General features: G+C 40.4%; 1 protein-coding gene and 1 long non-coding RNA gene across 2 annotated transcripts in view; one reads left to right on the top strand and one right to left on the bottom strand.

Moving 5' to 3' along the window:
* The window catches only part of LOC309493668 (polymeric immunoglobulin receptor-like), a 282931-nt gene that overhangs the window by 151041 nt on the left and 112176 nt on the right, over positions 1-19714 (bottom strand). The window contains exons 8-10 of the mRNA XM_082162859.1: positions 17162-17236; positions 12037-12111; positions 7301-7396 (exon numbers count right to left, since the gene is read on the bottom strand). Of these exons, the coding sequence (XP_082018985.1) occupies positions 7301-7396; positions 12037-12111; positions 17162-17236 (246 nt within the window). The remainder of the gene's footprint in view (positions 1-7300; positions 7397-12036; positions 12112-17161; positions 17237-19714) is intronic.
* LOC309493960 lies at positions 12043-13810 on the top strand. Its single transcript, XR_014204137.1, has 2 exons — positions 12043-12645; positions 12755-13810. It is a non-coding gene; the product is annotated as an uncharacterized lncRNA (long non-coding RNA).

Below are 19714 nucleotides of genomic sequence, written 5' to 3'. Positions count from 1 at the left end.
GTTAGATTATCCAGTATATGGTGCGGTGCGGTTGCATTGTTAATTTAAAAAGTGGCTGTAAAAGGCTTCCTGCTGACGAAAACCCTCAGTTGGTGGTGGCAAAAATTGTGCAATTACACACTTGACCGTGACTAAACCTGCACACCAGTCAGAGCTGAGTGTGTGTTTCATCAGCTGGAAACATCGTCAACAGAAAGCGCTCAACACTTGCTGAGATCAAGTTGAGCGTCTGCTGTTTTTGACGAACAATATGTAGATGTAGTGAGAGGAAGTGGGTTGTTTCTGAATGGAAGTTTTCCGAACTTACCGAAAGTTGAACAGAAAGGAAGATATTTAGAAGAATGTCAGTAACCAGACAGTTTCTGGTCTCATTGACTTCCATAGTATATCTTTTTTTCCTACTATGGAAGTCAATGGTACCAGAAACTGTCTGGTTACTGACATTCTTCTAAATATCTTCCTTTCTGTTCAGCAGAAGAAAAAAATGCATACAGGTTTGAAACAACATGATGGTGAGTATATGATGACAGAATTTTCATTTTAAAGTGGAGTATCCCTTTAAATACACAAACTGGACAAACATTGAAATGCTGAGACTTGTTTTCATCTACTTCCATTGCTTCATCTTTAACTTTGTTTTTTAAAACATCTACATGTACAATGAGTCCATATATATATATATATATATATATATATCAAATATTCTGCCAGTGTTTCATTCCTCCAGATTGACTCTTTAATTTCAAAATCAGAGTAATTTATAATTCATCAAAACAGAACCAAAGAATTAGCCTGGAAATCCAGACCTAAATCTAAAAGATTAATGGTCTGGTGTCAGTCAATGAAAATCGGCCAGCTCGAGGGGCGGCACCAAGCATGCATTTGAAAATCTCACAGCACGCAATTAGATAACACTACGACCAATCACAACAATAAAGATTGAGGGGCATATTTAATGAGCTCCATTGCTCGACACCAGAGTAACTCGCTGAGCAAATTCAACTTGTGCTCTCGCGAGAACTCTGGTTTACCAGGGTACCAAAGAATAAGAAACAAGCACATGCTCTATCAACTACATACCATAACCTGCACAAAGATCGTTTACTAAAACCAGGAAATTTAACAGCCACTAAAACATATTTACCACTAGATGGAGCCAGAATTTGAATAAGACATTTGTGCTTGTGTTTACACTCTCAGATGCTCTGATGCTCTCAAAGAATATTTTCAAAGACCATCTGTACTTAAATGTTACTAAGGAATTTCTGAAAGGTTGTAGTGTGCTTAATAAATCTATAAGTTTTACATGCAGTATTAACATTTCTTTCAGAAAATGTGCATATAGTTGGATATAGGCCTAATGTTCAAGTCATATTTCACAAATTTTAAAGTAAAATGTTTAATATACTTATTTCTGCTAGCAACTCGAGGCCATTAATGTGCAACTGCAGTCGAGGTCCTGTCCAGGAACCAGAGGCTGCGTGGCCGTGGCATACAACACTCCAGCTCGTGTTGGAGGCATCTGTTGAGACAACAGCATACCTGGACACTTGTTCTAGGGACACTCTGGCCTGTAGAAAGGCAAGGTCTGACCACGGGCTGAAAGCTTGGCGACAAACCAGTGTGTGCCACCCAGTTTGTGCCACCCAGTGTGTGCGACAGTGCCATGCCCATCTCGGGACTGGGCCGTGTAGCCAGTGCTGAAGCGGCCTCCACTCCCCCGGGAGCATAAGCTGTCGTGAGAGAGTGTCGGCTGCACGATTGAGCTCGCCAGCCAGCCAGTTCTGAAGTGGTCTCACATGAAGCAATCTGAGTGGTGTGACCGCAGCCATATGCCCCAGGAGCCTCTGAAAGAATATCAGTGGAACCACTGTCCTGCCCCTGAACAAATTCAAGCAGTTCAGCACTGACTGGGTGCTCTCGCTCGTGAGACGCGCTGTCATGTTGACCAAGTCCAAGTCCATACCAAGAAAAGAGATTCTCTGCACAGGGAAGAGTTTGCTCTTTTCCAGTTTCAAGACCTGAAGCCCCAGCTGGCTGAGGTGCTTGAGCACCAGATCCCTGTGCTCGCACAACTGATCTCGCAAGTAGGCCAGAATGAGCCAGTCATCGAGATAGTTGAGGATGTGAATACCCACCTCACAATCTCTGCATGCAGGACAGGAGCATCCACTGAGGTAAACCCGGGCGAACTGAATCACATAGCCGAGTCTGTTCGTCCAAATGAGCCATCGAGAAGGGCAGGATCAATGGGACTACAGACGTACCCGCAGTGGGGCAGTGTGGTGGAGCACAGGGGCCTGACCCGGAAGGCACAGCATCCAGGAGTGGGGAGCGAGAGTGTCATGAGGCCAGCGGCGGAACAGAAATAGCTCTTAAAAAAAAAAAAAAAGATTCTCCTGAAGAGCAGCTCCCTCCATCTCTGCATCACCCGGGCTGTGTTTCCCTCCTGCGGGCAGCTCCACGTTGGGGCCTGGGTGAGGGCAGCTGCTGTGGCCACACTGGAGCAGATGTAGACGCTGCAAGGGGAAGCAGCACCATCCCGCCGGGCACAATGTGTTTAATCGCCTCTGTCTGCATCTGTTCTCGACAGCATTGCTGAAGAGCCTGGCCTGGGAAATGGTGGAGTCAAGAAAGTGATCTTTGTCAGCCAAAGATGATCTCTTTCAGCCAGAGATGGCGCTCCTGGACCACTAACATGGACATCGACTGCCCAAGGGACTACGCAGTGACTTTTGTTGCCTAAAGGACGAGGTCCATCGCTGTTCGCAGCTCCTGCATCAACCCCGGGTCAAGTCAAGTCAAATTTATAGAGCGCAAGTTTAACCTGTTAACCTTCGCCAGTGCGTCGGCGCACTGAAGCGTTTTATTTTATTTTTTATTTAGTTCAAAGTTACTATCAGATTTAATGTTATACCTTGCCAAACTATACATCATTAAAAATATATAAGACTCAAGTTTCAGTATTTGACCACTATTGTATTCTGAGAAACTTATAGTGACAGTTATGTCTTAATTTGTGTCAGGAGTTATGTAATGAAAAAATGCGTTGATACCTTTAATATGAATTATGAGCATCAGCCGCTCCATTCAGAAAAAAAAAAACTCCTGTGCTGTCGTCATGACAGCGCTTGACAAAACAACATCCCTCAGGGCTTTCAGCTCAAAAATGTGCAGATTTGGAGAAATATTGATAGATTCTCATAGGTTTACATCATATTTCTATAGACAGGAATAATATTTATTGAATTTATACCCAAATGCGTCGATGTAATCATTATGAGCGCTTCTTACTGAGATGTGCTGTGTTTTCAATCCATACCAGCAGCCTGAGGGCGCCCTATGTGCACAGTATAGTCCATATATGGAACATGAAGAAGAGCCATAATCATGTGACATTCCAGGACGTCACTGATAGCAGCTACACACAAAGCTATCAGAGATCGCTGTAACATGCAGATAAAGACGTTTTGAAGACAATAAACTTGATTGCAATGGTATGTGATTTGCCTGTGTTCTTCAAGCCATGCCAGGTATTTTCATAATAATAGATTATATTTATAATGTAATGCTAATCGATATAGACTTTATCAACGTGCAGAATACTATAAAAGAATATATTTTCTGTCTGATTTTTTTTTTATCTGAAGCCAAATTAGATCACAGAAGATTATTTAAAACACTCGACTTGCGTTATAAAGTAAGTTTGGAGCACAAACATGGTTTTAATCTCATATATTGTCGTGTATTGATGGTGTGCTAAGCTAACATGCTAGCTAACTCTGGGTGCACCTGCCACCTAGCTGTTATTCTTTTATGATTTTTTTTTTTTTTTTCTAAATAGGAATGCTTACTGAAATGTTTCTTTATTCAAGAAGGGCATTGGATACAGTTTCAAATGTGAAGTGAGAACTTTGATAAAAGAAATGAGGGTTTGAAACCCTATGAATAGCCTGTGAATAGCCAGTCATTAGTAGCTATAATGCAGACAAAAGAAATGCATATTTAGAGCCATAACCAGGCTGGAGAGGTGTGTGAATGTGTACTGGGGAGACTGAGACTGAATGGGGCTCGTTTGCACCACAAAACAATAGAGACAATAGACTGAATAGATGACTTAGATGATGACTAAACATCAGTAGCATTTTAGAGTCTAATCAAAATAAAGTCATATGACATGATCTTGGAAAACATTTAACTAATACAGAGTTTTAGACTTATCATCTTCAGATTTTAAATATAACATGGTCACACATGTGGCTTTAGCTGTAGTGTATTTCTAGATTGCTACAGTGCCAACTTCAATTTTATTTTCATGAAGATGTTTCATAAAAATCAATTTCTAATAGCTTTACAAAACTTTGAACTTTTTTTTATTTATTTTTTTATTATGACAATAATTAATTCTACATTTACAATAAACTACCAGGTGTCAGCTTTCAAATGAGATCATACTTGTGCTTTTAGTGCAAAGGGTTTATGAACTGTATCTGTTTCAGTTTGGGTATATTTTTCAAAAGTGGGGTTGCAGCTTAACAGGTTAACACAACCGTAGTTGATCCAAAATGCTTTAGAATACAATAAAATAAATGAATAAGAATAAAAATAAAATAGAGAAAAGGAGTAAAAAAACTAAATAAAATATCAAAATCAAGTATCAAAATCATTCAAGGTATATACATACATACATACATACATAACATATAACACCAACTAATTTATAATACATACACAACATCACTCGAACGCAAGACAGTAAAAATAGGTCTTTAAACTGGATTAAAAACATACAGGGATGGAGAGGCCCTGATGTTTAAAGGTAAACTGTTCCAGAGCTTTGGGACGACTATATGGATCGGAGTTGAAAAAAGCTTCTCTTTACAACTGCATTTACATGCTTGTCAAATTGGAGAAGAGGATAAAAATCGACTCCAAGATTTTTTTTCACGATTGTGTAGTTACTTAACTGTGTTTTAAGAGTTGTTGGTAGCAGCAGGACAAAGTAGAAGCACTTCGGTTTTATTTTCATTCAGTTGGAGTGAGTTATTTGTAATCCAGGTCTGGACTTCATCGAGGCATGTGAAGAGATTATCTAATGAAAAGTCATTTCATGGTTTGATTGGAAGATATAGTTGGAGGTCTTCAGCGTAACAGTGATAATTTATGTTATATTTCTGGAATATTGAGCCTAAAGATAGCTTGTAGAGGGAAAACAAAAGAGGGCCAAGAATGGATCCCTGTGGAACACCACAATGGATATGCGCAGAGGGTGAAGTGAATGACCCAATATTTACAGAGAAGGTCCTCACCTTTAAGTATGAACCACTCTAAAGCTAGGCCCTGGACTCCAACAACACACTCAAGTATTTTCAGAAGAATATTATGATCAATAGTCTCAAATAGAGGGTCAGAACTACCCTCGTGCAGCTCTTTGAGTGCTTTGGCCTGATATACCTGCAGGAGGGCAATAGCGTGCAAGGCAGAGAAGCCCTGTCCAGCGGCGATGTAAGCCTTAACATGGCCGGGAACTTACAGACCTTGGATGGGAGACATGGGCAACCACGCCAAGCAGCAACACTTTGCGGGCATAATTGCATCGCAACTTCACACTCCACCTGGGGGATCTCCATGTACCCTAAGGCCGCCCCACCATCAAGGGTAGTGAGAGCGTAGGAGGCAGCGGAGCGGTTTCAGGCAGAAAAAAGTGCCTTCCACGACTTCAGCCCCACCCTGAGGAACTGAATTTTACGAAGTGGCTAATTCGTACGAATTCATACGACCTCACTTATTCCTAAATCGTACATATTTTACGAGTTGCTCAATTCTTATGAATTTGTACGAATGACCTCATCTTCTGTCTCTCTGTTCAGTCTCATGTGTCTCTCTGTGGGTTTCCTGAGTAAGTGTGTTTAATTAAACTGAACTGAGACCCTCAACCTTCACGTTTTCTGTGGCTTTGAGCTGGACGAAAAAAACTGTCTGTTCATCACGCAAACACAAAAACACCTCCAGCGTTCATGAGAAACTTTCTGACCAAAACTTTTGCTCATATCAAAAATTATTTCCATTTATTAAATATCACAATAACAACAAATCATTTCAAAAGATGAAAATGAAAAAGATGAACTATTGATGAGACTTTAAATAACCTGATTGTTAGTAGTTTATATGCATATTTCGATCAGTCGTGAATGTGATACAAAGTAAAATGCATAAAATTATAAAATTATTAGTCAGATTTCAGACTCAGACTTTCTCCTTTGCAGAGTTTAAACTTTTCTCGCTGTCTTTTATGATATTAATAATTATTATACTGTATACTGTATCAGTCATCAGTAGGACAACTAGATTCAGTCAATGCCATCCCATGACAATATTTGACATTTTAAATATAATAAAAAAAAAGTTTAAAAAAAAAGTAAATAATCTCTCTGATTCTACAACAGTTTTGGGTAATAAACAAGAAACAATAACAAAATAGTATACTATATATCCCAATGTTTATTTTTCAATTAATAAAATATGTTTCTACAGTAAATCTTACATCAGAAAAAATGACGTCAGTCCCAACAGAGCAAAATATAAATAAATAAAACCCTTAGCAAAAGTATCTTGCATGTACAAATCTAAAGCAGATCAAACACAACCAATATTCAGAGAGATGAGAAAGAGAAAACAGTAAAGCAAACAGCTTTAAGAGCTGCTATTAAAGAGCCTTTATTAACTAAACGTGTCTCTGCATTTGGACTGGACACTTCACAGTATTTTCTAGAAGTGTCACTCAGGGGTTTTATTTCCTGTTTTATTCACACCCTCAGATAAACTGACGTGAGAAGCTCTTTACACACACCAATAAACCTCTGACGCAACTGCTATTTTACACATGTGAAAGAAGAAACATGAGCAGAATTTATAAAGTGTCTCATGATTCAAGAGACTGAACTGAACGACCCTGTCAATTAAACATCTCTTTAACACAAAATTATGGATTAAGTACATTTTCATTTAAACTGTGAGCATAAGCTTAATATAAAAATATACAGTATATATCATAGTCTATTTGTTTAAATACTGGTGTAATGTGTGCTGATCTGTGATCTGTTATAAGTGAGTTAGTTGAGTCTGTGGTAAATAACCGTGGCGTAATCAGAGTAAAGCTCGTTCTTACTGACAGTGACTGAAGCTTCACTGAGAGACTCTTCATGCTTCTGGAAGCTGACAGACGTGTACAGGAGCCCAGCAGAGGGGATTGTGGGTAACTGTGCAGTAGACTGAACTGAAGTGTGTGAGTGAGCGTCACCTCGTCTCTTGTGTCTTAATTTACACACAGTCAGAGTGAATCCACCAATCAGCAGCAGACTCACACACACACAAATAATGATGATCATGGAGGAATCTGAAAATAACACACACACACACACACACACACACACACACACACACAATAAATAGAAAGCAAGACACACGTGAATGAAATAATATCTACACAAATATTCAACTGAGGACACTCAGGTCCAATTTACATAGTTAATATGAATAAGATGAGTTAAAGTGATGTCTAATCTGTAAACATAAAGCTGCCCTGTTTCTGGTTTTGTGGCTATTTAATTATTTACTTTGTTTTTATCTGTTTTATTTTTGAGAAATGTCCATGAAATCCAACTCAGTGTGCTTTTATATCCAACATAAATATGTTTTAATATAAAATAATATGAAATAAATTATTTTAAAAAGATGTTAGTAACATTTGTTGATCACCTGGCCAACATCACTGAGGGAGTTTTCATGCACAGCTTCATTCATTCTATTTTACTTATTATTAAGGTTACAGTAGAATGATTGTGTTTCAGTCTCTCGTCTGCAGATCTGCACGTTCTGCTTCATCTCTCTCTATTGAGTCTTGTGTGGTCTTATTGTGGGTTTCCTGAATAAAGAATACTAATTCTTCACATCCAAATTAAACTGAGACTGTAACGTTTAGTCAGGCAGGAAGATGACGAGAGGCTACACGGATCTAATATGCAGCACTTTTAACTTTATATATAAATCTAAGCAAAAATACAACGAGCAGATAATCCAAACGAGGCAAAACAAACATACTTTAACAGTGTGCGCTATACACAAACAACGGCAGACAAAGAACTGAACATATATGTATAATAGTATATGTATAATTAGAACTAAACTAGGAGCAGGTGAAATGAAACAGTGAGTAACTATGACAACAGAATGAAACCATGACAACCAATGAAGCAGAAAGGAAACAATATACAAACTAAGGCCCTGTTTACACTAGTGCGTTTTCATTTTAAAATGCATACATTTTGCTACAGTTACGCCTGGCGTCTGCACTACTCCTGAGTTTTTGATCCTTGAAAATGGAGACATTTGGAAACGCTGCAGGCCGCGTTTACGAGAACTACTGTAGCTCTGCAGTAACATGAGTGTATTTCAGTCTCTCGTCTGCAGATCTGCACGTTCTGCTTCATCTCTGTTTCTGTCTCTGTCGAGTCTCGCTGTGGGTTTCTGAATAAAGACTGTAATTCTTCACAGCCAAATTAAACAGAGACTCTGAACCTTCAGCTCATTTCTGTGGTTTTGATCTGGTATTAAAAAAAAACCCATTCATCACAAACACAGTGAGAAAAAATAACAACATACTGAAAACCAGGGGCGTCACTAGGCCCTTTTTAGGGGGGCTTCAGCCCCCCTAAACTTCTGCCCAGCCCCCCTAAAAAATATTTGATTAATATATTTTTTATCGCTTCAGTCCCCTTTAAAAAAACTCATTTGAAACGGCGGCAAGCTGCGTCAAGTTTCGGCTCCTCCCCTTATCTGAGTCTGCTTGGATTTAGCGCATTTTTCAATCTGCAGGGGCGCCGAGCAGAGCGAGGTGTGTCGTGAGTGCATTTATTGATAGATTGCTATGATATTACATCTGCATCGGTGCAGTTCTTTGTCATAAATGCATTGCAGTTTACATAATGTAATGTTACTGGAGCATTGGGAGCAACACGGGACGGTTCGGTTTCTCTTCCAATACCAATACGTTTCGCTGCGTTCACCTTCAGCCCTTATCAGTGTGATAGTTGTTTTTTTCTACAAAACAAAAATGAAGCGATTAACACCCATGAAAACATACTTTAGAAAACGATCATGATTTATTTTAATTTACTTTTTAAACTTTAAAACATATTATTTTGTATTTCGTTATTACATTATGCTGCCATGCACAGAAATGATTAAAGACACACATCATTGTCTGAAAGCACTAGATGGCCTTGAGAGAGAAACATCATGTGGAGTTATTTGGTTTTGTATTAATAAATATAGTTTTGTATTAAGTAATAATGAATCAGTAGAAGTGAATAGCCTACATACAGGTCCTTCTCAATAAATTAGCATATTGTGATAAAGTTCATTATTTTCCCTAATGTAATGATAAAAATTAAACTTTCATATATTTTAGATTCATTGCACACCAACTGAAATATTTCAGGTCTTTTATTGTTTTAATACTGATGATTTTGGCATACAGCTCATGAAAACCCAAAATTCCTGTCTCAATAAATTAGCATATTTCATCCGACCAATAAAAGAAAAGTGTTTTTAATACAAAAAAAGTCAACCTTCAAATAATTATGTTCAGTTATGCACTCAATACTTGGTCGGGAATCCTTTTTGCAGAAATGACTGCTTCAATGCGGCGTGGCATGGCCGTAATCAGCCTGTGGCACTGCTGAGGTGTTATGGAGGCCCAGGATGCTTCGATAGCGGCCTTAAGCTCATCCAGAGTGTTGGGTCTTGCGTCTCTCAACTTTCTCTTCACAATATCCCACAGATCCTCTATGGGGTTCAGGTCAGAAGAGTTGGCAGGCCAATTGAGCACAGTAATACCATGGTCAGTAAACCATTTACCAGTGGTTTTGGCACTGTGAGCAGGTGCCAGGTCATGCTGAAGAATGAAATCTTCATCTCCATAAAGCTTTTCAGCAGATGGAAGCATGGAGTGCTCCAAAATCTCCTGATAGCTAGCTGCATTGACCCTGCCCTTGATAAAACACAGTGGACCAACACCAGCAGCTGACATGGCACCCCAGACCATCACTGACTGTGGGTACTTGACACTGGACTTCAGGCATTTTGGCATTTCCTTCTCCCCAGTCTTCCTCCAGACTCTGGCACCTTGATTTCCGAATGACATGCAAAATTTGAGCAACCACTGAGCAACAGTCCAGTGCTGCTTCTCTGTAGCCCAGGTCAGGCGCTTCTGCCACTGTTTCTGGTTCAAAAGTGGCTTGACCTTGGGAATGCGGCACCTGTAGCCCATTTCCTGCACACGCCTGTGCACGGTGGCTCTGGATGTTTCTACTCCAGACTCAGTCCACTGCTTCCGCAGGTCCCCCAAGGTCTGGAATCGGTCCTTCTCCACAATCTTCCTCAGGGTCAGGTCACCTCTTCTCGTTGTGCAGCGTTTTTTGCCACACTTTTTCCTTCCCACAGACTTCCCACTGAGGTGCCTTGATACAGCACTCTGGGAACAGCCTATTCGTTCAGAAATTTCTTTCTGTGTCTTACCCTCTTGCTTGAGGGTGTCAATGATGGCATTCTGGTCAGCAGTCTTACCCATGATTGCGGTTTTGAGATATGAACCAGGCTGGGAGTTTTTAAAAGCCTCAGGAATCTTTTGCAGGTGTTTAGAGGTAATTAGTTGTTTCAGATGATTAGGTTAATAGCTCGTTTAGTGAACCTTTTCATGATATGCTAATTTTTTGAGACAGGAATTTGGGGTTTTCATGAGCTGTATGCCAAAATCATCAGTATTAAAACAATAAAAGACCTGAAATATTTCAGTTGGTGTGCAATGAATCTAAAATATATGAAAGTTTAATTTTTATCATTACATTATGGAAAATAATGAACTTTATCACAATATGCTAATTTATTGAGAAGGACCTGTATATTAGAGTAAGAGTAGAGTAAAGGGATTTGTGCTTTTCTTTTAAGCACTTGATTTATAGAAGTGGCAAATTGATAATTCATGTTGTTATTTTTAATAAATAGAAATAAATATAGAACAGATTAATCATATTGCCAATAGACAGTTACATTAATACACGTTTAGCTGGTTAGTTAAATGATTTTAAATTAAATAGATTTTCACGGGGTGACTTGATGAATAACCAACCGTATTGTTGATTACAAAGGCTAAAAAGCTTAAAAAATAAAATAAATAATTTATATTTCATTGTAGATGGACTTAGTTACCTAGCTTTCCTGGTAGCTTTGTCTGAGAAAATGATTCATAAATCAACCTATCAGTTGACCCTATGTTTACTTTCTTCACTGACAGACAAAAATTAAAAGCCTGTATCAGTCAAAGCTCAGCTTTAGGAGGGGAAAAGACAGAGCAAGATAAAAACAAAGAGAAAAAGAGTGTGATGCTGATGAGGTGAGAAAAAAACAGCTGCCCGCACATGGTTTTAAAGCTATTGTCATCCAATTTTTTTGGCCTTCAAAACATCTTAAAATGCACATATGTAGATCAGAGAAATCAAAATTTTCTCGGGGGAGCATGCCCCCGAACCCCCCTAACTACCTCACATTCGGTACCTCAGTGATTATAAAACCGTGCCATATGCATGTTACTGGATGAATGAATGAATCTACTTAATAATGAGCATTAGACCATAAACTAACCTTTTTTTTTTTTTTTTTTTTTTTTTTTTTACATCATACCCTCATTGGGGGCTGAGCCCCCCTAAAATGAAAATCCTAGAATCGCCCCTGCTGAAAACACAGACAATCTTTTTTTTTTTTTTTATGTAGTGAGAAGTTATTAATATCTTAATGGTTCATACGAGTCATTTGTTCATGAATCGGACAACACTGTGTGCATATTTTAAATGGCATAAAACCAAACAATGGAGTGGAAATGCTTTTTCTTTCCCCTCCCCTCACATCGGTAGACTCGCCCATAACCGATTGTTAAAGTGTTGATATGATAGAAGATACAAATAAAAGAAACTGTCTTACCGTTGTTGATGCTTAAATGCACTTTAGTGAAGATGTGTGATTCTCCTCCTCCTTCACGTCTCACTACTGGATCCACTGCAAACAAACAAACACAGACATTTAAAGGAATAGTTCACTTAAAAAATGAAGATTCTGTCATCATTTACTCACCCTCAACCAGACAATTGATGGACCCCATTGACTTCCATAGTATTGTTTTACCTATAAGTCAATGGCGTCTATCAACTGTCTGGTTGCTGATGTGGCAGGAAGGGCGTTTCGGTTTTTTTCATCATTGTTAATGATGGCCATTCTAGCCTATCATCTGTGCTCTTGGGCTTTAAAACAGCAACGCAGTTTCCGCTCGTCAGGCGTCACGTTTTGAATCACTGCGTCGTTAACGCGCTTCCGTCACTGCTTCCTGGAAACCGGATGCGAGCACCCGAGCCGGTAAGGAGAATGCGCTGCTAGTTGTTTTTAGCTCATGAAGTGTATGTAGTTATGAGAAGTGCGTTCTTTTTACCTTTTAGAGACACCGCTTTGCTTTGGAGAGCGTGCTGCTGTCTTCCGCTGCACAAGCTCGTTATGATTGTTATTGTTTGCGTGTACTGGATGTGGACGCTGGAGAAGGTAGGGAGAGTTTGCTAATCTCTCGCTAATCGTGCTCTTTTGTAGGAAATGCGTGTTTTTGAAGTGCTAGTTTGTATTTAAGTGTGTCCTAATCCATACCCTTTCTCAGTTGTGAGAACCTGAGTTCCCCTCCAGAGAAAGCCACGTTTCATTTTCCTCGACGATCGGTATGTATTAGTTTTAAGTGCATGCATTAAGTTAGAGAATTTATCTAGCAGAGTAACAATCTTATGTTGTTTATAGGGCCCTGTTTATAGGTCCGTAAAGGGCTATAACTGCCTTCCAGTCGGGGTGCTCCGTGTTCATTTATGGCCGCAGTGCTGTCCTGTTTCGGTCCTGTTTCGATCCTGTTTCAACTGTATTAACTGTCAATAGATTCAACTGCAACTTGGGACTTTAGTTGATTTTTTAGTTTCTTTTTGGCTTGTATGTAGTTTTCATTTTTCTTTGGACTGATATTAGCTACAAAGACTGGTGCTAAAATCTGAACTGCAATCTTTGCTCTTCTCTCATTTCAATTTATTTTGATTCTTTCTGCTTGCTCTTTCATTTGTATTCGATTTTGCTCAAATTTGTATTCAAATTGCTTGACTTGTTTGCTTGATTAATAATTTTGACTGAAGTTTGGTTTCTTTCCTTTATTGATTTCTGATATTTTGCTGTCGTTGACATTTGGGTTTAGTTTCAATCAACTGTTGATTTCAATTTATTAGTTGAAAATTATTTTGGTTACTTTGATTTGAGCATCAATAATCCTTCCAGCTATCAAACTGATTATTTCTGTATTTGATATATATCTTTTGTGTGTGTTAGCAGGGCCTGAGCACCAGGGGCAGAGGATTCTTATTTGGGTGACGGTATCTTTTGTCACCGTGTGCAGTGCTTGGTATTAACACCTGTGTGTGTGTGTGTGTGTGTGTGTGTGTGTGTGTGTGTGTGTGTGTGTGTGTGTGTGTGTGTGTGTGTGTGTGTGCGCACAGTGAAGTGCAGTGGTCCTGCATCTGCGGGTGGCATGCTACGACTCTCTGCCTCTGTGCCTCTTGTCCCTGCTTTGACCTGGTTCTAAACCTTTAGGGGTTCATTGAATTTGAACAAAGTGCTTTATATCCTTTTTATACTGTTCTCTTTTTAAGAATTGTCAATAAAAGCTATTTTTGTACGATGACCCATGTCTCTGACTCTATTAGGTGATATGAACCTGTGTGTGCCTTTTGTTGGGGCCTATTCTCATTCTTTGGGTGAAATTCCCAGAGTGGCGTAGTCGGAGTGTGAATGATACAATCTTATTCATTATAATTCTTTAAGAAACCCCATCTTACTGCCCTCGTGTCACCCGCCACATTTGGCGTATAGTCGGCAGGATCACCATAATTTTGAGTCAGAGACATTGGTGTGTGTTTTTATTATAATTTTCTGTGTTTTGTGTGTTGTGGGTTGTTTTTTTAGAAACAGGACAGCAGTGCATTGTGCTGGAGTTCCATTTGGTGGCTTCTTCCTTGCAGTGGTGAGTCTCTTTAAAAAGGAAAAAAGAAATCAATTAACATCAAGATGGATGATGAATTACAAGAATTGAGAGATTTGGTAGCCCAGTTGAGAGCTGACAACGTAAGGTTGCAGCATGCACAGGCACCAGTTGGTTTGCCTGGTCCTGATGCAGCCTTGCCCGGTACCTCTACTGTTCCGCCTGTGACGCCTCAACCACTTGGTGCTGTTGCGCCTGAACGATTTTTTTTTTTACCGCGAGATCGACGCTGCCCAAAGTTCAACGGCAAATCAGGTTTGAATATTGAAGAATGGGTTGAGGAGGCACAGGCGTGTATGAGGGTGCGCCTTATGTCAAATGTAGATCAGGCTGTGGTGAGGGGGGCGTGGTTTTGCGGAGCCTGTAGCGGGAGAGAGAGGACGGAGCAGAGCGGAGCGGAAGTAGGTCAAGTGCAGATGATGAACACCTGTGTCTGATTTCAGTAATTGGCGTGGAGAGACCGGATATAAGCCGGCGTGGGAGAGAAAGTGAGAGAGAGAGACGAGCTGGGACCTCGTGTGCTGCGGAGAAACCAATCAAGAGTCATCGAAAGAATATTCTGAGTTATTGTGTTTTGTGGTTGTGCTTGTGCACGGTGAATGCACTTTGTGTGCACCTTTTGTTTTACCACTTTGAGAAACGTGAATAAATCGAGTGTCCCAGCTCAAGCTGACCCCTGTCTTCTTCCTTTCTCACTATTACTGGACTGAACCTCATCACACTGGTGCCGAAACCCGGGAAGGAAGAAGATCGCCGCCGCCATGCAGTCCCCGCCAGGTACGCCATTTGCGGACATCATCCAGTCGCTCGTCGGTCTTCATCAAGAGCAACACCAACACCTGCTGGCGATCAAGGAGGAGCAAGACAAGCGATTCGAGGCGCTCCTCCGATCCCAGCATGAAGACCGCGAGCTGTTCCGGAGCTGGGTAGACCTGGAGGTTCGGGCCATCCCCTCGCCTAAAGACAGTCCATCTCCTCTGCCGCTCAACAAGATGGGTCCTCAGGATGATCCCGAGGCATTTCTGGACTTATTTGAGAAATCGGCAGAGGATCAGGGGATGGCCCACTGAGGACTGGCCAATGCGGCTTATCCCTCTGCTGTCCGGGGAAGCGCAGATAGCCGCACACCAACTGCCAGTCAAGAATCTCCTGGTCTACCGGGACCTCAAGCATGCCATCCTCCAGCGGGTCGGTCGGACCCCGGAACAACATCGACAGCGGTTCAGGACCCTGACACTGGAAGAGTCCGGCCGACCCTTCGTGATGGCACAGCAGCTCCGGGACTCCTGCCGCAAATGGCTGATGGCCGACGAAAGCGACGTCGAGGATGTGATCGATCGTGTGGTACTGGAGCAGATCCCACAGCTGCTCCCAGGGCTCCTCCCAGGGGAGGGAGCTCGACCACTGGATTCTTCACCCCACAAAGTCCAACACCGCTCTCTCCACGCCAATCGCTTGGCCCGCTTCCTGCCGCCAGGGCGGCGGTAAAGTCTGGGCCAGCCTGTTGGCGCTGTGGGGACCCAGGACACTTCATTGACCGATGTCCAGTGATGGAGGTGGGGACATTGATCCGGGTTGCCCTCGATCAAGCTGGCCTATACCAAATACCAGTGAGTATCAAGGGGGGTACATATCAGGCTTTGGTAGATTCAGGATGTAACCAATCCTCCATACATCAAAGCCTGATTCAACCTAGGGCATTGGATAATAGCCGCATGGTTAAGGTTCGGTGTGTGCACGGGGAAGTGGTGAAGTATCCTATTTTGCCTGTGGATATTCAATTTAGGGGAGAAAAGCATAGAGTAGAGGTGGCAGTTAACCCGAACCTCCGGCATTCGATAATTTTGGGTACTAATTGGCCCTCATTTAATACATTTTTGGGGTATTTATGTTCGGATGCTTCTTGGGGGAAAAGAGAGGAGAGTAGAATAGCGGTTGCACAGTTAGGAGAAGCTGAATCGGAACCTCTGGAGCCTGTTTCTGGGGAACGGAGTGCTCTGGAGCGAACCATCCACACTGAGCATGATGATTTTCCCCTGGAGCAGTCCCAGGATGAAACGCTGAAAAATGCCTTTGATCAGGTTCGTTCTATCGACGGTCAGCTTCTTCATCCTGATCAACCGCTCTCCTACCCTTATTTTTCAATTTTAAAAGATAAGTTGTATCGGGTGACTCAAGACGCCCAAACAAAACAAGATACAACCCAGTTATTGATTCCTAAAAGCCGTCGGGAAATGCTTTTCCAGGCGGCTCATTGTAATCCAATGGCCGGGCATTTAGGTCAAACGGCTACACTAAACCGTCTCATGGCCCGGTTCTTTTGGCCGGGCATTCACGAGAACATGAACGTCTGTTTTAACACTTATGAATTTTAAATACATTTTACAGAAGGCTGAGTAAAACACACTTAACAGATTTCTGTCTTAATGTTTGATCTGTGAACTCTGTCATAAAGGAACTACTGTAGCTCTGCAGTAACATGAGTGTATTTCAGTCTCTCGTCTGCAGATCTGCACGTTCTGCTTCATCTCTGTTTCTGTTTCTGTCTCTTTCGAGTCTCACTGTGGGTTTCTGAATAAAGACTGTAATTCTTCACAGCCAAATTAAACAGAGTCTGAACCTTCAGCTCATTTCTGTGGTTTTGATCTGGTATTAAAAAAAAAAAACCATTCATCACAAACAAAGTGAGAAAAAATAACAACATACTGAAAACACAGACAATCTGGACAGGATTATTTCTCAGAGGTCCTGTAAGTTAGTTCGTTTTTTTATTTTTTATTTTTTATGTAGTGAGAAGTTATTAATATCTTAATGGTTCATACGAGTCATTTGTTCATGAATCGGACAACACTGTATGCATATTTTAAATAGCATAAAACCAAACAATGGAGTGGAAATGCTTTTTCTTTCTCCCCTCACATTGGTAGACTCGCCCATAACCGATTGTTAAAGTTTTGATATGATAGAAGATACAAATAAAAGAAACTGTCTTACCGTTGTTGATGCTTAAATGCACTTTAGTGAAGATGTGTGATTCTCCTCCTCCTTCACGTCTCACTACTGGATCCACTGCAAACAAACAAACACAGACATTTAAAGGAATAGTTCACTTAAAAAAATGAAGATTCTGTCATCATTTACTCAAGCAGACAGTTGATGGACCCCATTGACTTCCATAGTATTGTTTTACCTATAAGTCAATGGGGTCCATCAACTATCTGGTTGCTGACATTCTTCAAAATAACTTCCTTTGTGTTCAGCAGAAGAAAGATATTTATACAGGTTTAGAACAACTTGAGGGAGAGTAAATGATGACAGAATTTTCATTTTTAAGTGAACTATTAAAGCAGCACTAAATAACTTTTCCTCTTCGGTCCCCCTACAGGTTGGAAGTGGAATTGTCCATAACCGCTGTCGTAAATAATTTAGCCTATCTCAGCCTACTGTCACACACACGCTCGCTGTTTATCCAGCAGTGGCTTTGGAATGAACGATGTCCACAGACAAGGTAGAGTATGATGCATGATTTCATGAAAGTATGATGTATTGCGACGTCAGAAACGAAGAAAAACTAAATAATGACTATTGTAACGCTTGCCGTAAAGCAAGTCAAATTTGTAGTTTCTTAGGTCTCATTTGAACTACAGAAACGCGACCCGATCTGGCAAACTTGCATAGTGTGGTTATAGCCGATAGAGGGCCGCAAAGCGAATGCAGAAGTGCCGTTCACCCTGTTACGACTTGATGAACCACTGATACGATTTTGGAAACATTATTTTAAGGTAAAAAAAAGTTATTTAGTGTTGCTTTAATTTCACACACTTGATTCTGAATATACTGTATTTACTACAATGAAATCATCTGAATTCACTCACTGAAGAGGTTGAGCTGAATTTTGGTGGTCAGGGAGATGAAAGTCAAATGTGTGTCTCTGGTTTCTGCTCCACACCAGTAAACTCCAGCATCTCTCACGCTCACATTACTGATGCTCACTGTAAAAACTCTCTCTTCATTTCTCTCAGATGAAGGACTCATTTCTGTCACTGCAGATGTGCTGATGTTTTGACAGATGTGATCATCATCCTCTTTGCAGAAATGAACTGTATGTTCCTCTGAGATCTGACAGGTGATATTGACTTTTTCACCAAGATGAGCAGATTCAGTCACAAACGTTACATCTGTAACGAAGAAGAAATAGCATAAAATCTGAACCAACACTTCATGTATGCCAGATAGAGTATTTGCGGTTCCTCACCGTCTCTGACGTCCAGCTGAAGTTCAGTGAAGCTCTCAGTATAGTGAGACACATTCACTCCACATCTGTATGTTCCTGCATCTGCAGCTTTCAGCTCTCTAAAAAACACCATCAAGACTCCTGCTCTGGTGTCGTCATATAAAGAAACATCTCCATTCTCCATCCATGTATCCTGAACTCCTGGATTCTTCCTCTCTGAACATCCATCTGGTTCTTTACAGATGTATTTTGGCTTGGTTTTGTGTTGAGGATGTTCACACTTGATCATCATACGACCTCCTGAGTGGCCAGTCGCTCTAGACACGCCCACTTTAGCTGTCAATCACAAATATAATTAAACTTCAAAGACAAATAATATTGTTATAGTTTGATATATTATATATTACATATATTTTCACAATTGACATATTGCATGTTATGTAATAATGTTTTTTTTTTTTTTGCCAGATTTGATTGAGTTTGTTCAACTTACTAATAATATATAGATGAACAGTATTAATAATGGAGTAACTGTACGAGTGTCTGTTGATCCAAACTCCACATAAATAAACTCCTCCATCATCTGGAGTCACAGCAGTAATTCTCACATTGAAGAGGTTTTTATGTCTGTCATCAGAAACACTGAATCTTTCGGTCTTCTTCGAGGTGCTGTAGATCGTCTCAATAGAGTCTTTTCCTTCTTTGAATATGATCTTGGGATCATTAATATGATTCTGTGAATATTCACAGCTGAAGGTTGCAGTTTCTCCAATATTCACCATCACTCTCTTTGACTCTTTACAACATGAATCTGTCATTCACATAATACATCTATTTTATTCATATACTGTAAAAACTTTGAAATAGTTTTACTACACAAAGACTTCTTAAAATGACTGACCTTCTTCCACATTCAAAGTCATATATTTACGCCACTTGTGAAGGACTTCAATTGCGTATCTTCCAGCATCATGTTGGTTCAGTTCTCTGATGTAGATCATGAGGTTTCCTTCATTGTTACAAAACAGTGTGAATCTTCCTTCATTAATCCATTTATCATGTTTCGTGTCATTTATTATTGTTCTCCACTCATGAGGTAATTTGCCCGTATATTTAGAAGAGTTACTGAACCAAAGTTTCCCAGAATCAACAAGAAGACTTCCTCCAGAATATCCAGTGACACTGACGCATCTCACTGCACCTGTCAATCAGATTGATACTGTGATCAGAAACCTCATGAACAGAAAACAGCATCATTACTGCAGTGATGAAAGAGAAAAGCTCTGACCTGAGATCAGGGAGAAAGTGAAGAA

This window comes from Leuciscus leuciscus, assembly GCF_965113295.1.
Source record: "Leuciscus leuciscus genome assembly, chromosome: 3".
In the NCBI taxonomy this organism is placed as follows: domain Eukaryota; kingdom Metazoa; phylum Chordata; class Actinopteri; order Cypriniformes; family Leuciscidae; genus Leuciscus; species Leuciscus leuciscus.
The sequence above is the reverse complement of the archived record's forward strand: the minus strand, read 5'-3'. Positions and strand labels throughout refer to the sequence as shown.